General features: G+C 49.5%; 1 protein-coding gene across 9 annotated transcripts in view; it reads left to right on the forward strand.

The window, feature by feature from the left end:
• NOD1 (nucleotide binding oligomerization domain containing 1) overlaps window positions 1-18,940 on the forward strand; it is a 78,443-nt gene that overhangs the window by 31,627 nt on the left and 27,876 nt on the right. For 8 of the 9 annotated variants that reach the window (XM_058724700.1, XM_058724699.1, XM_058724704.1 and 5 more), the window contains 7 exons: window positions 4,713-4,809; window positions 6,882-7,193; window positions 8,101-8,275; window positions 12,130-13,954; window positions 16,641-16,724; window positions 17,839-17,922; window positions 18,763-18,846. In XM_058724700.1, the coding sequence (XP_058580683.1) occupies window positions 6,993-7,193; window positions 8,101-8,275; window positions 12,130-13,954; window positions 16,641-16,724; window positions 17,839-17,922; window positions 18,763-18,846 (2,453 nt within the window). In that variant the 5' untranslated portion in view covers window positions 4,713-4,809; window positions 6,882-6,992. Of the gene's footprint in view, window positions 1-4,712; window positions 4,810-4,834; window positions 4,945-6,881; window positions 7,194-8,100; window positions 8,276-12,129; window positions 13,955-16,640; window positions 16,725-17,838; window positions 17,923-18,762; window positions 18,847-18,940 lie in introns of those variants that run through there. The other variant, XM_058724703.1, reaches the window with a different exon arrangement.

The raw sequence follows: 18,940 nt of genomic DNA on the forward strand, positions 1-18,940 counted from the left end.
ATTAAAAACAAAATCAAAAAAAGGAAGCTTGATCCTAGGTGTGTTTCAGTCTGCTTGTTGAAAGAAGCTTGATAGAATAGAGGAAAAAAAAGTCTATGGCAAATCACAACACCTACCCAGTGCCAATTTGCCACACTCTAAAGTCTTTGTCCCAATACCAGCAAACATGGCTTCTCTCTGGGGTCCACTGAAAACTTTGCCTGTGAGGAGGCCATATGGCCTCTACCACATGTACTCCAAGCAGGGGAACAGCTTCTCCCCACAAGACACAGGGAACCCTCAGACTGTGCTGCCCACTCCTGGGGTTTTGCCCTACTCTATCACTGGAGCGCCACCAGTTAATGAGCTCTGAACCTTCAGATTATGCCCTCCACTGTTTATAGAATCCTGGTAGAACTGAAACCCTCTCCTTCCTACCCATCAATGGTTTTGGGGGACAGATTTCTTGTCAAGCGCCCTGTGAGTGTTTGCACTCTTTCCGTCCAGCTCCTTTCCAGGGGAAGTGCTCTTCTTGTGCAATCTCCATGTGCCACACCTTCCCTCTCTCTCTCTGTCCTGTCTCTGCCAAAATGGCTCCCTACCCTCCACAGAGCTGCAGAACTCACTCTCTCTCTCAAAAAATAAATAAACATTAAAAAAAAACTTATCAAAAAAAGATAAAGGACATTTCTGTCTCCCCAGAAATTTCTCGTGTTTCTCTATGCAGGCAGTTTCTCCTGTCTTCCCACCCCCCCACCCCAGGGAACCACTGCTCTGATTTCTAGGTCAGATTTTTGGAATCGTATGAATGGAATCATTCAGAGTCTTTTGAGTCTGGTTTCTCTTAGCATAATATCTGTGATATTCGTGTTGTATCATTCATATTTATTATCGAATAGCGCTGTACTGTATGATTATACCCCAATTTGTTGATCACTTCACCTGCAGTTGACCTCTGTGGGAGTCATAAGCTACTGTATTACAGCTAGAAGCAGAAGAAAACTGTTTAAAAAAAAAACCCACAAAATTGTCAGAGCCTCTGAATCTTTTCAGAAGGCAGACTTCTAGAATAGGAAATATTTGCAGAGGACAGGTCTCTAGAATGGGAAATCACTAAAACGAACTTCTCACAGGCTCTTCATATGTGCTGTCAAATGGGTTCCCAGATGTTCTCCACCAGGGTACATTCCTACCCATGGTGTGTGAACGTCTCATTATACTATCTATAGCATTTGAAAACACATTTTTTTCATATTTATTTATTTTTGAGAGGGAGGGAGAGAGAGAGTGTGTGAGCGGGGAAGGGCCGAGAGAGGGAGACAGAATCTGAAGCAGGCTCCAGGCTCTGAGCTGTCGGCACAGAGCCTGACCCGGGGCTCGAACCCACAAACTGGGACATCATGACCTGAGCTAAAGTTAGACGCTTCACCGACTGAGCCACCCAGGCGCCCCTCACAAAAATGCTTTGATAAAAAATAGTTCTTAGTTTTAATCTTTGGAAGCATAAAAAGCTGTAAATTTGTATGTGATAGTTGAAAGGAATTGTACACCGACTATAAACCAGTAGGTCTATAAACCAGTACTTACTTCCTTTCTGAGCTGGCAGAACTATCAGCGACCTCACTTTTTTAACTACCTGCCTCACTGACTTTCTGCGAAACTAAGCTGAAAAGCCAATTCAGTCATTCCTGGCATCGGTATTTGAAATGGAACAGGGAGGGGTGCCCGGGTGGCTCAGTCGGTTGAGCGTCCGACTTCAGCTCAGGTCATGATCTCACGGTCCGTGAGTTCGAGCCCCGCGTCGGGCTCTGTGCTGGCAGCTCAGAGCCTGGAGCCTGCTTCAGATTCTGTGTCTCCCTCTCTCTCTGCCCCTCCCCGACTCATGCTCTGTCTCTCTCTGTCTCAGAAATAAATAAACATTAAAAAAAATTTTTTTGAAAAAATAAAAAAATTAAAAAAAATAAAATGGAACAGGGACAGGGAGGAGCTTTGATGTCTTCCTACGCCAGCATCCAGTGCTTCCTCTACAGCTGTGCCAACGCAGTAGCCCCTGGCCACATGTAGTTGGCGAACCCTTGATGTGTGGCTGGTCCAAACCGAGAAGTGGTCTAAGTATAAAATGCACACTGGGTTTCAGAGTCTTTGTATGAAAAAAAAAAAAATGAATGTAAGATATTTCCTTAATTCTATCTTGATTACATATTGCAATAATATATTTAATACATTGGGTTAAATAAAACATTAAAATTGATTCTTTTTGACATTTATTAATGTGGCTACTGGGAAATCTTAGATTGCACATGTGGCTTGCGTTTCATTTCTAGTCAACCATCTGCTGTATAGTCTTACAGAATGTCTCTCTCCTGTCTCTACCTCTTTTTTCCTTTGAATGCCTGCCTTTCCCCAATACTTGCTTTGTTTTCTTCAGAGAAGCTTCCCTGAGCCATTGATTGATTGACTGATTGATTGGCTCTGCAGACTTTATATTTAGCTTAGAAGATCAAATTCCAAGATGGGACCTGGGCACAGATTTCCATAAGGAGCCTAAGGTGGTGGATGGACCCTGGCATTCTGTTACCTGGGAACTAAACCTCTCTGAGGGCAGATCAGAAAGCCGGGAAGAAGAGGAGTGGGTGGGGGTGCCATCTAAACCCCTCAGCTCCCAAGAGGCTCCCTCCCCACCAATAGGCTCCACCCCCGCTTGCCTTTGTCACAAGAGATGGCTTTAGGTGGGAGACTGGCCCTTCCCTGACCTTTTCTGCTTCGTTCCTCTGCTTCATCTTCCTCTTTTATTCTGCCATGGGTCTGTCTAGTTTTTCCGGCCACCTCCATTGGCTTCATGTTTTCTATGGTTGTTTCTTGGACATGCCTCACCAGGATCTCCACCTTCTGTCTTCTTGGCTCTGCACCACTGCCCGGGAGAGCCCCACCCATCAGATCAGGCCCAGCTCACCAAACCTGACCCTGGCCAACCTTGGTCTTCTGTTTGCCTGGAAGTGACAACTAGACTGGCCTCATTAGCCAGACCCACCTTTTACCAGGCGAAGATAGTAATGGGTGCCCTGTTGGGGCCAGGAGATCCCTGACTCTGCTTGGTATTCCAGATGCCTGTGAACTGAATTTCTCTATCGTGTCCTATGGTATATATTCCGTCTACCCTTGGATTCTGTATACCTGGGCAGGTTCAGCTTTCTTTACCATAAGTTCCTGCTGAATTGAGCTCATTCTGCAAATCTGATTAAATCTCAAACCAGGGCTTTGGAAATTATAGTACAATAGCCCCCTTGCCAGCTGGCTGGCACATAATTTGTTGCTTTGCCTAAGTGGCTCTAAATCAGGCGACTGAAGTTTCTGCCTTTGATGGTAAGCAGTAGAAATGTCTGTGGGACTATTATGGGGCAGCCTGAGGGGAGAGATCATTGGTTTTGTGGGAATTGCAGGCTCAGAAGAGGCTAGAGCCATGAGTAAAACTGGACCCTTATTGCAGATGGATGCAGATTAGGTTTGAACAGATGATAGGTAACACCCATCTCAAGCCGCCTTCGGCAGGAGTGGTGGCCGGCAAAATACAGCATCGTGAAGTGGGCAGTTCCCTTTCCAGTTCTCTCAGATTTAGGATTATCACCAAAGGGGGGGAAAAGGCTCAGTTTTGTCCTACTGTGTCTTTAATGGCCTCAAATGTTCACAGGCCTCAGGCCTCAGACCTCGGATCTCTCCAGGCAGCACCGTTGAGCTGGAATCCAACAGCATGGTTTTATTTCCGACGGATTTATTTTTGTGTAACTTTCTATTTATCGAAAGTGATAGTTTTCACTTACAATGGCAGTATAAAATTTCCTTTAAAATGAATCTGTTATGGGGCGCCTGGGTGGCTCAGTCGGTTGGGCGTCCGACTTCGCTCAGGTCACGATCTCACGGTCCGGGAGTTCGAGCCCCGCGTCGGGCTCTGTGCTGACAGCTCGGAGCCTGGAGCCTGCTTCAGATTCTGTGTCTTCCTCTCTGTCTGACCCTCCCCCGTTCATGCTCTGTCTCTCTCTGTCTCAAAAATAAATAAACATTAAAAAAAAAATTAAAATGAATCTGTTATGGAAACTAATTTGACAATAAATTTCATATAATTAAAATAAAATAAAATAAAATAAAATGAAATTAAAATAAAATAAAATAAAATAATGAATCTGAGTGTTGGGGCTCCTGGGTGGCTTAGTGTTCTCAGCTCAGGTCTCGATCTCAGGGTCATGAGTTCAAGCCCCACATTAGGCTCTGTGCTGGGTGGGAAGCCTACTCAAAAAAAAAAAAAAATTAATCTGGGTTTCGAAATAGTTTATTTATGGGGATTAAGGAGTTCACTTGCTGTGATAAGCGCTGGGTGACAGGTGACGTATGGAAGTGCTGAATCAATGTATTCTACCCCTGAAACTACTATTACACTGTTTAGTAACTATACTAGAAGTAAAACAAAAAATAGAATAAAACCGTCAATTTAAAGCACAAAGTGAAGCAAATAAAGTACAGGTAGGACTCAATTATGGCCAAAAAAAAAAAAAAAAAAGGTGAGTGTGTTGTCTGAATGACATGTAGAAAACATTGCCCTGAGGAAGACCCTCCAGGTGGTACCCAGCATCCTTGAGTTCTGGGTTCGAAACTATCTAGTCGTCAATTTCATTTGTTTGTTCGCCCTTCATTGCAATAGTATTTTCAAGGAAAACTTTTTTTTTTTTTTTATTTTGCAGGTTCCAGAAAGAAGTTGGAAATCGAAGATTTAAGGAGAGAATGTTGTTCTAAAATATTCTGACTTACTTCAAAGAATAAGGCCAGAAACTTGAAAAGGTATCGTTAACCCCTAATATAAATTTAATATTATCACCTGGTGTCCCTTCAGGGAACCAGTTTCCCAAAGCTGTGGATCCTAAAATGGGGCATACAGTTGACCTCAGCGGAAAAGGCTGCATTAACATCTAAGAGGTGAGCGTGTTACTAGAACAGTAACTAACCAATCATTTCCATCCCTGAAAGGTTTTGTTTTGGTTTTTTTTGGTAAAGATGTCTTGGCCTCCTGCTGCTTAGAGTGTTCAAGTGTAGTCTGTCCTGCTCAGTCACTCAGGTTATAAAAGGAAAGTTATTGCGTGGGGTCCCACTGGGAAATCTCTGGAAGGCTTGCGACGTTTAGCAAATTGATAAGTAAAATAAGGAAAACTGGAAGTGTGTCAAAGACCAGGAGCCTCATGTGTGACTTGGGGGAAAAGAGCTGAGAACCGCTGGACTTGAATGTTAATGGACCTGGGCTCGTAAAACATGAATGATGCTGTGTTTACAGGTCTGTCATTTGTGGCTGTGGCGGGGGGGGGGGGGGGAGGGTGGGCAGGGCACAACAAAAAGTTTAAAAACTGTCTGAATCTGTGAGTTTTCCTACCTAGATGAGGGACTGAGTGGCCAGGTCGGGGCCTTTCTGCTTCTAAGATGATGACCCATTTTATATACACAAGGATGAGTGGAGAAGTGGCCACAGGATCTTAGGGAACAAGAAAGATAATCAGCGCAATTTGGGGTAGCTCAAATTAGGTTTTAAATTTTTTTTTTTTTCAACGTTTTTTTATTTATTTTTGGGACAGAGAGAGACAGAGCATGAACGGGGGAGGGGCAGAGAGAGAGGGAGACACAGAATCGGAAACAGCCTCCAGGCTCCGAGCCATCAGCCCAGAGCCTGACGCGGGGCTCGAACTCACGGACCGCGAGATCGTGACCTGGCTGAAGTCGGACGCTTAACCGACTGCGCCACCCAGGCGCCCCTCAAATTAGGTTTTAAAGTTAGGTTTTTAAATTTTTTTTCAAGGTTTATTTATCTCATCTAGCTCAGGTGAACCCAAGTTAGTTGTGTTTTTTTTTTTTTTTTAAATTTTTAATGTTTGTTTGTCTTTCTTTTGAGAGAGAGCATGTGCAGGGTAGGGGCAGAGAGAGAGAGGGAAACAGAATCCCAAGCAGGCTCCACACTGTCAGCACAGAGCCCGACGCGGGGCTCAAACCCACAAACCGTGAGATCATGACCTGAGCCGAAGTCGGACGCTCAACTGACTGAGCCACCCAGGTGCCCCCCAAGTTAGTTTTTAATACCCACATAAAATGGCTTGGGTCTCTATTTCTACCCAGACAGAAGGTTCAGCAGGTGCACAAGGGTTTCAAGGGTTTCCAGGGAGATGGCCTTTCCTGGTCAGCTGCCACTTGAAGTCCATGTCACCTTCCTTCTTGCCCTCCCCCTGCCCCATTGCATTCCACACATGGCCATTGCTCCTCCTTCATTGCCTGAGGTGCTTGTATATGGCAGACTTTGCTGGAGGTATGAGGATAGCTAGAACAGGGGTGCAGGAGGGCTACGGCACAATCCACAATGGGCAGTAATGACTGAGACGTCACTGTGCCCAGGCTCCTGGAGGCTTTGCTACCACAGGAGACTTCATGCTGCCTGTCTCCCTCCTCAGGCCATTTTTTGCTCAGACCCTGCCCCCCACAACAACCCCTCCCACCCCGTGGCTCCTTTGCTCCCAATTCTGGGTGTTCCCCTCTTGGGGTATGTGGAAACCTCCAGTCCCGGTTAACCTTTTTATGGAAAATAATATATCTTTCCATCCCTACTCCAGGCTAGGATTGAAGCACACTTTTGTTTTATTCAAAAGGAAATAAACAAGTTTTGTTGTATATTTGCTATATATTTCTGGTCACTCTCTCTAGGCATGTAACCCACAAGCAGAAGCCATTCAATTAAGATTTTTTTCTTTAATACATCTCAGATCACCATCTTAAGCATGACTCCTCCTGCTTGAAGTAGAGAAATTCCAGGACCAAAGGGCAGGGAGGGATCTTTCCCATGGCTTTGGTTTCACTGGTGACTTCGTTGGTCTCTTCAGGGGCATCACGGAGAGAGAGGCGGGCGCCCTGGATCCTGATTGCCCTTCTGCCAGGAAGATACGTGTAGCCAAAGATGAATTTGGGCAAAGTAGCTGCTTGCTCCTTTAGCCATGGAAAAGCAGGGCCACGGTGAGATGGGAATCATTCCATCAGAGTCTCACTCCCACGTTAAGTTGTTGAAAATCAACCGGGAACTTCTGGTCACTCACATCCGCAACACCCAGTGTCTGGTGGACAACTTGCTGAAGAATGACTACTTCTCCTCTGAAGATGCGGAGATCGTGTGTGCCTGCCCCACACAGCCTGACAAGGTGTGGGGGACAGGGGCTGGTAGCCAGAAGGGGCTTCTCCCGCTGATCTGAGTGAGGATCTCTGGGAGTTTAGTACATTGGCGGAATTTCCCACTGGGGTCGTTGATAAAACAGAAACGCTGGGGTTATCAGCTGATTACACAATTGCACATTTTGCTTTTTGTGTGCGCATTGAGAGCAGACTCCTCTTACGTCTCTGCTCTCCTCGCTCTGTGTACTGCTTCCCAAACTGGTTGATTTCAATCCACTTTCGAGTAGGAGGAGAGAAAAAGAAAATGACCACCTCACACCTTAGCGGTGATGTTCATTCAGTGCCTTTAGACTCCAGAGAGCTGCTCACTGCTGGGTAAGGCTCTGAGAATGGCCTTGCCTCTGATTTGGGAACAACTGTGTCCCAGGCTGGGTCCACAGTAAAGACTTTTCCATACGCCACTGGAGGAGGTCTTAACAACCCTTAGTTTCATTTTAGCTTTGTGTCATCTCCTGAAAAAGAGAATTGCAAGGCTGAACACTCTTTGGGTCAAGGAGTGACAGAACTTGTTTGTCACGTGATCCTGCCAGGCTCTGAGGAGACAGAGGGTTTCTGGGGGAAGCACAGTAACTGACTTACGTGATTTTTTCGTGCATTTTGAATAATACAAAAAGCCTTTTTTAGGGTGTAACTTCCATGGGGGTCTGTTAGCCCCTTGCTGTGTGGCCCAGCACCCACCTCATTATGCCCAAGAGGTAACTTTCTCCCTGCAACACTCATTCCTGGCCGGCAGTAGTGTTAGGTGAAGAGGGACAAGGAGACACAGGAAGAATCCTGGGGGTGGGCACACCTCTTGGGCCAGTCCGACCTTTTTACTTTTGGGTTCATGGAAGCCTCCTGGTTTCTTAGAGCTGTGTGGTCTAATTTCTTACTAAGGTTCGCAAAATTCTGGACCTGGTACAGAGCAAGGGCGAGGAAGTGTCTGAGTTCTTCCTCTACGTGCTCCAGCAACTTGCAGATGCTTACGTGGATCTCAGGCCTTGGCTGTTGGAGACTGGCTTCTCCCCCTCCGAGCTCATTCGGAGCAGAGTTGTCGTCAACACCGACCCAGGTACGAGTCCTCCCCAGGGGGACTGCAGACACTAAGCAAGCAAGGCCCTGGGGTTTGGAAATGCTGCGGTGTGTGGGCCCAGCAGCACATGAAAGCGTGGTCCACCACGGTCAGCCCTGGCCTCTACATCAGGCAGTAGGCCCAGTGTTGTGTTCCCTGTTGTCCAAGGGCAGCCTGGGGACTGTGACTGAACCGAGCACACATAGCTGGTCTGATCTGTATAGAGGCCTGTGCAATTGTGGGAACGGCCTCTCTCGTGACCTCTTGGTTACTTACTGTTCTGACATATATAGACAGTTTAATGGTTGCACAAATTCAAGAGTGAATTTTTTTCCTCTTTAAAATCTTTCCAAAGATCTCCTCTTTAGTTAGTTAGGTTTATTCCTGGGTATCTTATTGTTTGGGGTACAATTAATGGCAAATGGGATTGATTCCTTGATTTTTTTTTTTTTCCTGCTGCTTCGTTATTGGTGTATAGAAACACAACAGATTTCTGCATGTTGGGTTTTTTTTTTTATTATTATTTTTTTTAATTTTTTTTTTTTAACGTTTATTTATTTTTGAGACAGGGAGAGACAGAGCATGAACGGGGGAGGGTCAGAGAGAGGGAGACACAGAATCTGACACAGGCTCCAGGCTCTGAGCTGTCAGCACAGAGCCCGACGCGGGGCTCGAACTCACGGACCGCGAGATCATGACCTGAGCCGAAGTCGGCCGCTTAACCGACTGAGCCACCCAGGCGCCCCATGTTGGTTTTTATATTCTGTGACTTTGCTGAATTCATGTATTCTAGCAATTTTTTTGGTGAGTCTTTCATGTTTGCTACATAGAGTTTCATGTTGCCTGCAAATAGTGAAAGTCTGACTTCTTCCTTGCCAATTTGGATGCCTTTTATTTCTTTTTGTTGTCTGATTGGTGAGGCTAAAACTTTCAGTACTATGTTAAATAGTAAGGGTGAGAGTGGACATCCTTGTCTTGTTCCTAACCATAAGGGAAAGGCTCTCAGTTTTTCCCCATTGAGGATGATATTAGCAATGGGTCTTTCATATATGACCTTTACGTTTGGGGTACAATTAATGGCAACAATTAATGTTGAGGTATGTTCCATCCATCCCTACTTTGTTGAGGGTTTTTATCAAGAATGGATGCTGGATTTTGTCAAATACTTCTTCTGCATCTACCGAGAGGATCGTATGGTTCTTATCCTTTCTCTTATTAATGGTGTATCACATTGATTGATTTGTGAATATTGAACCAGCCCTGCAGCCCAGGAATAAATCCCACTTGATCATGGTGAATAATTCTTTTTTTTTTCTTAAAGTTTATTTATTTGAGAGAGAGAGAGAGAGAGCACAAGCAGGGGAGGGGCAGAGAGAGATGAAGAAGGAGAGAGAGAAGCCCAAGCAGGCTCCACACTGTCAGCACAGAACCTGATGCGGGGCTCAAACTCATAAACTGTGAGATCATGACCTGAGCTGAAATCAAGAGTCAGACCCTTAACCGACTGAGCCACCCAGGTGCCCCAGTAAATAATTCTTTTAATGTATTGTCAAATTCGATTTGCTAGTATCTTGTCGAGAATGTTTGCATCCATGTTATTCAGGGATATGGGCCTATCCTTCTCCTTTTTACTGGGGTCTTTGTCTAGTTTTGGAATCAAGGCAATTCTGGCTTTGGAGAATGAGTTTGGAAGTTTTCCTTCTATTTCTATTTTTTTTGGAACAATTCGAGAAGATTAGGTATTAACTCGTCTTCACATGGTCTGTAGGAAGACATCTGGCCCAGGATTCTTATTCGTTGGGGGATTTATTCTAGGCAAATTATTCTTCTGTCACCTCCACTTGCCAATCCTTATTTCCAAAGCACAGTGGTACTGCATTAGCTAATCCATTAGTCCAACAGGTATTAATGATGTACCCACTATGGGCAAAGGCATTGTGTTGGTGCCACGGGTTCCTTGTGGAGCACATCAGACGTGGTTCTTGTTTTCAGGGAGCTCAGAGGCCAGTGAAGGAGCCCCGACGGTAATCACAAAAATGTGTATTTGCGCATGGTGATAAGGACAAGAGCAGTTCAAGCTGCAGTGAGCCCACGTAATCGGGGCCATGATCTGGTCTGGGAACCAGGGAGTCTTCTCTCCATGCCTGTGCTCTCTCTAGTTTGAGACACTTGTTGAAAATATCCTCACACCAGGGTCCCAGACTCTGATGTTTAAAGAACCTAGTTTGACCTTGAACACAGAAAAAAAAGGACAAAGTCCCAGAAAAATCAGGTGTGTGTTTAGGGGAAACCAGGCCAACCAGCAATGTCAGGGCCAAGCTCTGGCAGATACCTGTGGCCACTGTTAGCACTTAATGCTCCTTTCTGCTTCATTCTGTTTCCTTCCACAGGAGAAAAGAAAAATGTTCCTGCCTGTGATGAATAATTCTTTCAAAAGATGTCTCCACTGGTTCCTTTAACCAGCTACTTTAGTATTGCTTTTAAAGTATGAGTCACTCTGCAAAGCCAGACATGAAAGACTATATATTGCGTGATTCTGTTTATATGAAATGTCCAGAAAAGGCAAACTAATAGAGACAGAAAGAAGATTGGTAGTTGCCTAGGGCCAGGGGCAGAGATTGGCTAGAAGTGGGCTTATGATGGAGATGTTTTAGAACTGGATTGTAGCGGTGTTTGCATAACTTTGCAAATTGAGTAAAAAAATCGTTGAGTAGTATACAATGCCTATTGTAAAATATGTGAGTTTATAGTATGTAAGTTATGCCTTACGAAAGCTATAAAAAATGTAATTCACAAATTTTAAGCAGGCAGCCAAGTTGGTCTAAGTTGATGGGAAAAAGTTATAGATGAATTTGGAAATGGGCATGTATGTCTCATTTTTGTACCTGAATTATAATTAAAATCCCAAAGTATTTTTAAAGTTTATTTATTTTGAGAGAAAGAGCTCTCCTGCATGAGTGGGGGAGGGGCAGAGAAAGAATCCCAAGCAGGCTCTGTGCCGCCAGCGTGGGGCCCGGTGCGGGGCTTGAACTCACGAACCGTGAGATCTTGACCGGAGCCCAACTGGGAAGCTTAACCCACTAACCGCCTAGCCCCCCACCCACCAAAGTATCTGCAAGGCATTTATTGAACAGCCTCTTGTCTGGGGAAGGACCACCTCCCTCTCTGTGTAAGGCCCATCTCTAGCTCAGGTTTGCTTAAGTCCACGCCCATGAGAGCATGTTACTGCTAGCTCCCCTGTGGGCAGGCGCTAAGTCAGTGACCCTCAGGTTGAAAAAGGCTAGTTTTCATCTCAGTTTACTCTGTTTTGGCGATTTGGCACAGCTCATTTATAATCGGGATTAATGTCAAATGTATTTTCTCACCAGAAGTGTTGGCATGTAGTTTTGTAAGACTACCCGTTGTTTTCAGAGCAGAGTGATAAGCAAAAGAATGGTTATGGCAATCTCTGCCTCAACAATAGGAGTTTCAGGGGATGCCTGGCTGGCCCAGTCAAGGGGGACATAAGGCTCTTGATCTCGGGGTTATGAGTTCGAGACCCATGTTGGGTGTAGAGATTTCTTAAAAGATTTTTTTTTTTTTAATTTTTTTTTTAACGTTTATTTATTTTTGAGACAGAGAGAGACAGAGCATGAACGGGGGAGGGTCAGAGAGAGAGGGAGACACAGAATCCGAAACAGGCTCCAGGCTCCGAGCTGTCAGCACAGAGCCCGATGCGGGGCTCGAACTCACAGACCGCGAGATCGTGACCTGAGCCGAAGTCGGCCGCTCAACCGACTGAGCCACCCAGGCGCCCCTAGATTTCTTAAAGAGTTTCAATGGAACTGGCTGTCTTCCCCCCCCCCCCCCCCAAGTGAGCAGGTACACCCAGAAGCTGCGACAGCAGCTGGGCCTCGACTCCAAGTTCATCCTGTGCTACGCCCAGAAGGAGGAGCTGTTGCTGGAGGAGATGTACACGGACACCATCGTGGAGCTGGTGGGCTTCAGGAACGAGAGCCTGGGCCTGCTGGGCAGCCTGGCCTGCCTGCTGGACCACTCCACCGGCATCCTCAGCGAGCAGGGCGAGACCATCTTCATCTTCGGGGACGCCGGCGTGGGCAAGTCCATGCTGCTTCAGCGGCTGCAGGGCCTGTGGGCCGCGGGGCTGCTGGACGCGGAGCTCAAGTTCTTCTTCCACTTCCGCTGCCGCGTGTTCAGCTGCTTCAAGGAGGACGACGCGCTGTGCCTGCAGGACCTGCTCTTTAAGCATTACTGCTACCCGGAGCAGGACCCGGATGAGGTGTTCGCCTTCCTGCTGCGCTTCCCCCACACGGCCCTCTTCACCTTCGACGGCCTGGACGAGCTGCACTCGGACTTCGACCTGAGCAGCGTGCCTGACACCTCCTCCCCCTGGGAGCCCGCCCACCCCCTGGCCCTGCTGGCCAACCTGCTCAGCGGGAAGCTGCTCAAGGGCGCCGCCAAGCTGCTCACGGCCCGCACGGGCATCGAGATCCCGCGCCAGCTCCTCCGCAAGAAGGTGTTTCTGCGGGGCTTCTCGCCCAGCCACCTGCGGGCCTACACCCAGAGGGTGTTCCCCGAGCCCGCCGTGCGGGACCGCCTGCTGGCCCACCTGGAGGCCAACCCCAACCTCTGCAGCCTGTGCGCCGTGCCCCTCTTCTGCTGGATCGTCTTCCGCTGTTTCCAGCACTTCCACAGTGTTGAGGACATCTCCACGCAGCTGCCTGATCGCACGGTGACCCTGACGGACGTCTTCCTGCTGATCACCGAGGTCCACCTGAACAGGACGCAGCCCACCAGCCTGGTCCAGCGGAACACGCGCAGCCGGACGGAGACCTTCCGCGCCGGCGGCGCCGCCTTGCGCTCGCTGGGGCGGGTGGCCCACCAGGGCATGGAGAAGAACCTCTTTGTCTTTGGCCAGGAGGACGTGCGGGCCGCCGAGGTGCAGGACGGAGAGCTGCAGCTGGGCTTCCTGCGGGCCGTGCCAGAGCAGGGCCTCGGGGGTGACCAGCAGGCCTATGAGTTTTTCCATGTCACCCTCCAGGCCTTCTTTACCGCCTTCTTTCTCGTGGCGGACGACAAGGTAGGCACGCAGCAGCTGCTCAGGTTCTTCCGGGAGTGTGGGCTTCCTGGCGAGGCGGCCGTGGAGTCCTGCTACCCCTCCTTTCTCCCTGTGCGGTGTCTGAGGGGCCCCGGCCTGGCCGGGGAGGACCTCTTCAAGAACAGGGATCACTTCCAGTTCACCAACCTCTTCCTGTGCGGGCTGTTGTCCAAGGCCAAGCAGAAACTCCTGCGGCACCTGGTGCCCGCGGCGGTCCTGCGGAGAAAGCGCAAGGCCCTGTGGGCGCACCTGTTTGCCAGCCTGCGGGCCCACCTGAAGAGCCTGCCCCGGCTCCAGTACGAGGGCTACAACCAGGTGCAGGCCATGCCCACCTTCATCTGGATGCTGCGCTGCATCTACGAGACGCAGAGCGAGAAGGTGGGGCGGCTGGCGGCCAAGGGCATCTGTGCGAACTACCTCAAGCTGACCTACTGCAACGCCTGCTCGGCCGACTGCAGCGCCCTCTCCTTCGTCCTGCACCACTTCCGCAAGCGGCTCGCCCTGGACCTGGACAACAACAACCTCAACGACTACGGCGTGCGGGAGCTGCAGCCCTGCTTCAGCCGCCTCACGGTCATCAGGTGAGGCCGCCGGGCACAGGGAGCAGCCCGGGGGGGCCGGGGCGGGCCGAGCTCGGGGAAGCACCAGGAGGAGCCTCCTGGGGTAGGAGCTCCTGAATTACCCTGGCACTCGTGACCCCTGGTGTTGGGGACACCCGAGCCTATTCTATCTCACGGTGGCAGACAGCTGGGAGAGAAGCCTCCGCAGCGGGCAGAGCCGGGTCGGCCCCGGCTGGGCATCCTCGAGTGAGTTGCTTAGCCTCTCTGAGCCCTCATCTGGAAGAAGGAGACGCTGGTATCCTAGCAATTACAGTACTAACAACCGGCGTTTATTGAGAAAGGGTGAAGTGCATTGCAGACTTTATCTGATTTAATCCTCTTAGCAACCCTCTAAGGTGGTAGGGACTCTTACCTTCATTTTGGCAAACGAGGGTGTGGAGGCACAGAGATGTTCTCAAGGTCACATAGCAGGGCCATGGTAGAGGCAGAATCCTAAAGAATGAATCTTTTGAGATTCATGGGAGGCTCAAAGATAGCCAGTGAGGGGTTTCTGGCCCGTGGGTGCTTTTGAGATTGCATAAAGAGCAGACTGTGTGCTCACTGGCCTCTGTTACTTTCCACGATCAAAGCCAGCTGCCCTGAGCTGCCAGGGATCTTAGTACAGAATGCTCACTTTCGAGTGGTTTCCTGTTTGATGGTTTAGAGGAAAGAGGCCAGTCTGCTTTCTCCTGTTAGCATTTCCTGCATAAAAGACAGCTTGTAAATCTCTCTGATGGTATCAGTTCTCCATAACTTGGCTCATGCATTTCTGATGGGGAGAGGGGATTTGGAACTGGTTCTGGGTACCTGTTACACCAATGCTAGAGTGTACTTTATGTGGGGGCAGTGAGATGCAGGGAGCCCAGGCCTGTGGTCTCCGCCTGGGGCACTCTCACACACCGTGGCCTCCCTGTGCTCATCTCCTAAGATGGAGTGCTCCAAGGTGGTGCTCCTGCCCCAAGTAGCTATCTTTGGAGCCCAGGCTGTCTTCAGCCTTACAGTGGCCTTGCTGCCCTCACTACCTGATTTCCACCTCTTGGCCCAATATGGCTGCTTAGTTCCAGCCATTCTGTTGACGTTCCAGCCTCCAGGAAGAAGAAGGGGCAAGCAAAGAAGGACATACCTCATTCTTTTGAGAACTTGTCAGCTATGGCTAATGAGACTTTTGCTTACATTTTACAGGGGCAAACGTAATCATGTGCCCACTTCAAAAAATGGGGGATTCTGTTTCTAAGAAAGCACAGATATTGGAAGTGACTAGCAGCCTCTGCCACCCTGGGATGGCCATGCAGTGTGTGTACACACTGTGCCCCAGCACCAAGGTGGGCACCTTGGGAGGAGGGGCCCTGAGTAGCTGACCTGATCATTTTGATGTGGCCTAAAAATCAAACGCGTTCAGCCTTTCACTTATTAGAGAGGTCAGCTTGCTGGCACAGTTTGTCCCAGGGTTTGTGTTTGTAAATAAAGTTTTATTGGAACATAACCACACCCATATGTTTACATATCAGCTGCTTCACACTATAAAAAAATTTTTTTTTACAGTTTATTCAGTTTTGAGAGAGAGAGCACGAGCAGGAGTTGGGGAGGGGCAGAGAGAGAGAGGGAGACACAGAATCGGAAGCAGGCTCCAGGCTCTGAGCTGTCAGCACAGAGTCCCATGCAGGGCTCGAACTCACAAACCATGAGTTTGTGACCTGAGCTGAAGTCGGGTGCTTAAGCGACTGAGCCACCCAGGTGCCCCACAGTTGCTTCATACTATGGAACCAAATAATTGCAGTAGAGGCCACATGGTCCTCAGAGCCTCACATATTTGCTCTGTGGCCTTTTACAGAAAAAGTTTGCTGACCCTTGGATTACTGTCTCACCCACCCCTGCTCCCTCACTCTCCTCCATCCCTGAGCCTTCCTCTTGTCCCTCAGCCTCATGTAAACGACGGGGTGAAGGATTGAGAAAATCAGGGTAGTTTGTTACACAGATTACTTGGTAGTAAAAAAAAAAAAAAAAAATCACATATTAGCCACATCAAAATATCCTGTTAGTACAGGGACTGTGCCAAACAGTTCCCATGAATGGCCGGCCCTTGTGCAGGAGAGGTCCATCATCCCGAAGGCTCTCTTTTCCTGCCCCCATCTGTAAATGTGACCTCCAGATGGGGAGGCTGTTGCCGCTGCGGGTGAGACAGTTCTTGTGGGGACTGTCCAGCCTTTCGCAGGCCACCTGATAGCTCTGGCTCCCCCTTGCCAGGTGGCGGGGCCTTCCCTCCCCGAGCCTTGCCATCACTACAAGCCGCTCCACACGTTTCCAAATCCACAGCCCCTGCTGTGTTGTGAGAGCCACAGAGAAGGCCTGACCGACACGTAGGCCACCCGCAAATGCAGGCTGTCAGAGGTGACCGGCCTCACGTGTCCTTTATGTGTCTCTCGTAGCCCTCATGTCGAGTCAGGGCTCTGCTGTAGTCTTGCTGACGGGCCAGTTCCGCGTGGGTCTGTTGGCCCCACGACGCCCAGATCCTTTAGGAGCTCTGTGGCTGACTGCCATGGCCACTGTCTCGGGAGCGTTTATAGCTGGGAAAACTCCAGGACCTACAGGCTTCTGGATCTTGTGGCCTTCATACTCCTCCATAGTGAGCAGCTGCCGTGATTCAACTTCCTTTGCTGTTTTGTTTCAGACTCAGCGTAAACCAGATCACTGACAGCGGGGTAAAGGTGTTATGTGAAGAGCTGACCAAATACAAAATTCTGACGTTTTTAGGGTACGTATGCCTCAACAGCACCGTGCGACTCACTGGAGGGTTGGAATGATGGCCGAGCCACCAGAAAGAGCCCTGGACAGGGGGCCAGGAGTCTTGGGTTCTGCTCTTGGCTCGGCCAGCAGCCCACTCTTTGAGCAAGCCCAGAAGTGTCTTTCACTTGTCTATTGAGATCCTAATCCAGGCCAGTATTTTACAAGCGGTGACTGGGGGTTGCTGAGGGAGTGGCTCGGGCTGCCTTTTATAAATGCCAGATGCTGTTTACGTATTAGATTGTGGATCCACAGTCCCTCATCCAGAGCCCTGAGCGAAAGACACAAATCCGGAGTCAGTGTATGTGCCGTGTAAAAGTGATATGGCCAGTGAGGTCGAGGGCATTACCTGGGTTTCAAGTAATTGAATCTACCTGCAGCAAAACGTATGAATATTCAGAGCAGCTGGGATAAAGCCCACAAAAGGCTCCACATCAGTCGCCAAACTGCTGAGCACTTGAAACCTGTCTGTTTACCACTTTCCGCTTTTTTCTGCCTTCTTGTTGAATTGGTACGAGGCGGTAAAATGACTAACAGGGAGACGGGAGCTTCCGACACTCACTGTCCCTCAAGCTGCTGCTTGTGACCTTAATCGAAAAATACCCATCACTTGCTGCTTGACTGGTCGCACATAATCATCCTAATGACCCCTCGGGGGCACGGTGATTCTTCCTCGTCATCGCAGAGGCAGAAGCAGAGGCTGGGAAAGTGGCGGAGCTGGCTCTGCACCCGGCCTTCGAGACCCCCGAGCCCCAAACTGCTCTCTGTGTGCCCTTCCTCTCTCCTTTCAGCCCAGACTTCAGGTATCGGCAGCCAGCACATACCCACTTAAAAGTGTCCCGTGGGGACGCGAGAATAAAAGGGACAGACAGCGCAAGGAACATGGTGATACTGTGAGAGCATCGTCTGGTGACCGACGGTGGCCACGCTTGTAGCGAACGTAGCATAACTCGCAAACCTGTGGATTCACTATGTTGTACACGTGAAAGTAATGCAACACTGTGTCAACTGTACCAAGAAAAAAAAAAAAAAAAAAAAGCCGACGCCAGGGGTCCCAAAGTCTCACGCTGTGCTCTCTCTCCAAGCCTGTATAACAACCAGATCACCGATGTCGGAGCCCGGTACATCGCCAGAATCCTGGATGAGTGCAAGGGCCTCACGCACTTGAAGTGAGTGGGCTGGGTGTGGCGGCTTATTCGGGAGCCCCTGTGGGTCACCTCTTCATCATTCAGACCCAGAATATAAGTCACCAGAAGGTGCACTCGCTCTAAAGCCTTCCGCTTGCCCCAGGCCACGAGGGTCAAATTGAGAGACCTGTGTGTGGGAAGGAGAGCTGACCGCAGGGGGGAATCACCCCTGAGGGTGAGGCAGGGCCACCTACCTTGGGGGGAAATCTTGGCAAGGGAGCTCTGTGGGGCCTCTTCTAATAAATCACTGATCCCATTCGTGAGGGCTCCACCCTCACGACCAAATCACCTCCAAGGGCCTTGCCTCCTAATCCCATCACCTTAGGGGTTAGGATTTGAGAATATGGATTTGAGAATATGGATTTGGGTGGGAACACAGCCATTCAGACCTAGCACCCATCTGGTTGCAAGCAGGGGCTTGATCCTTGGTCCCGTCACAGAAATGCTCTGCCAAAGGTGACGGAGCGCCAGGCCCGGAGGAGCCCCTGGAACAGCACTGGGGCCGGGAACACACACAGGCTGGCCACTCGCACTTGAACGGGGCGCCTCCCTGGCCTGCTGATGGAAATGAGTGACGTTTAAAGGCGGTTATTTACGGGTCCCTAAGTTTCGGCAGAGACCGCGACCACCTCCTGCAGAGGAATCCAGCGGATCTCCTTAGGGCTTTGGGTCCTTCCTCGAGAGGAAGCCCAGGGCATGGGTGCCACGGGTCCCAGGGCAAAGCCCACACCTCCCAAGAGGGGCCCCGCGCTGGGGACGAGGGTGCCGACGGCGGAGTCCCCTCACAGCTGGGAGCTGACGTGCGCACGGCTCTCTCTGCAGGCTGGGGGAGAACAAAATAACGAGTGAAGGAGGAAAGTGTCTCGCCCTGGCTGTGAAGAAGAGCAAGTCCATCTTCGAAGTTGGGTGAGTAGAGGCAGAGGCACCTGAGCCTGGCCTGGGCGCGAGAGCGCCCAGAGGGCCGCTGGGGCCGGCTGTGGGGAGGCCGCAGAGGGCATCC

This window comes from Neofelis nebulosa, chromosome 4 (genome assembly GCF_028018385.1).
Source record: "Neofelis nebulosa isolate mNeoNeb1 chromosome 4, mNeoNeb1.pri, whole genome shotgun sequence".
Classification (NCBI taxonomy): Eukaryota; Metazoa; Chordata; class Mammalia; order Carnivora; family Felidae; genus Neofelis; species Neofelis nebulosa.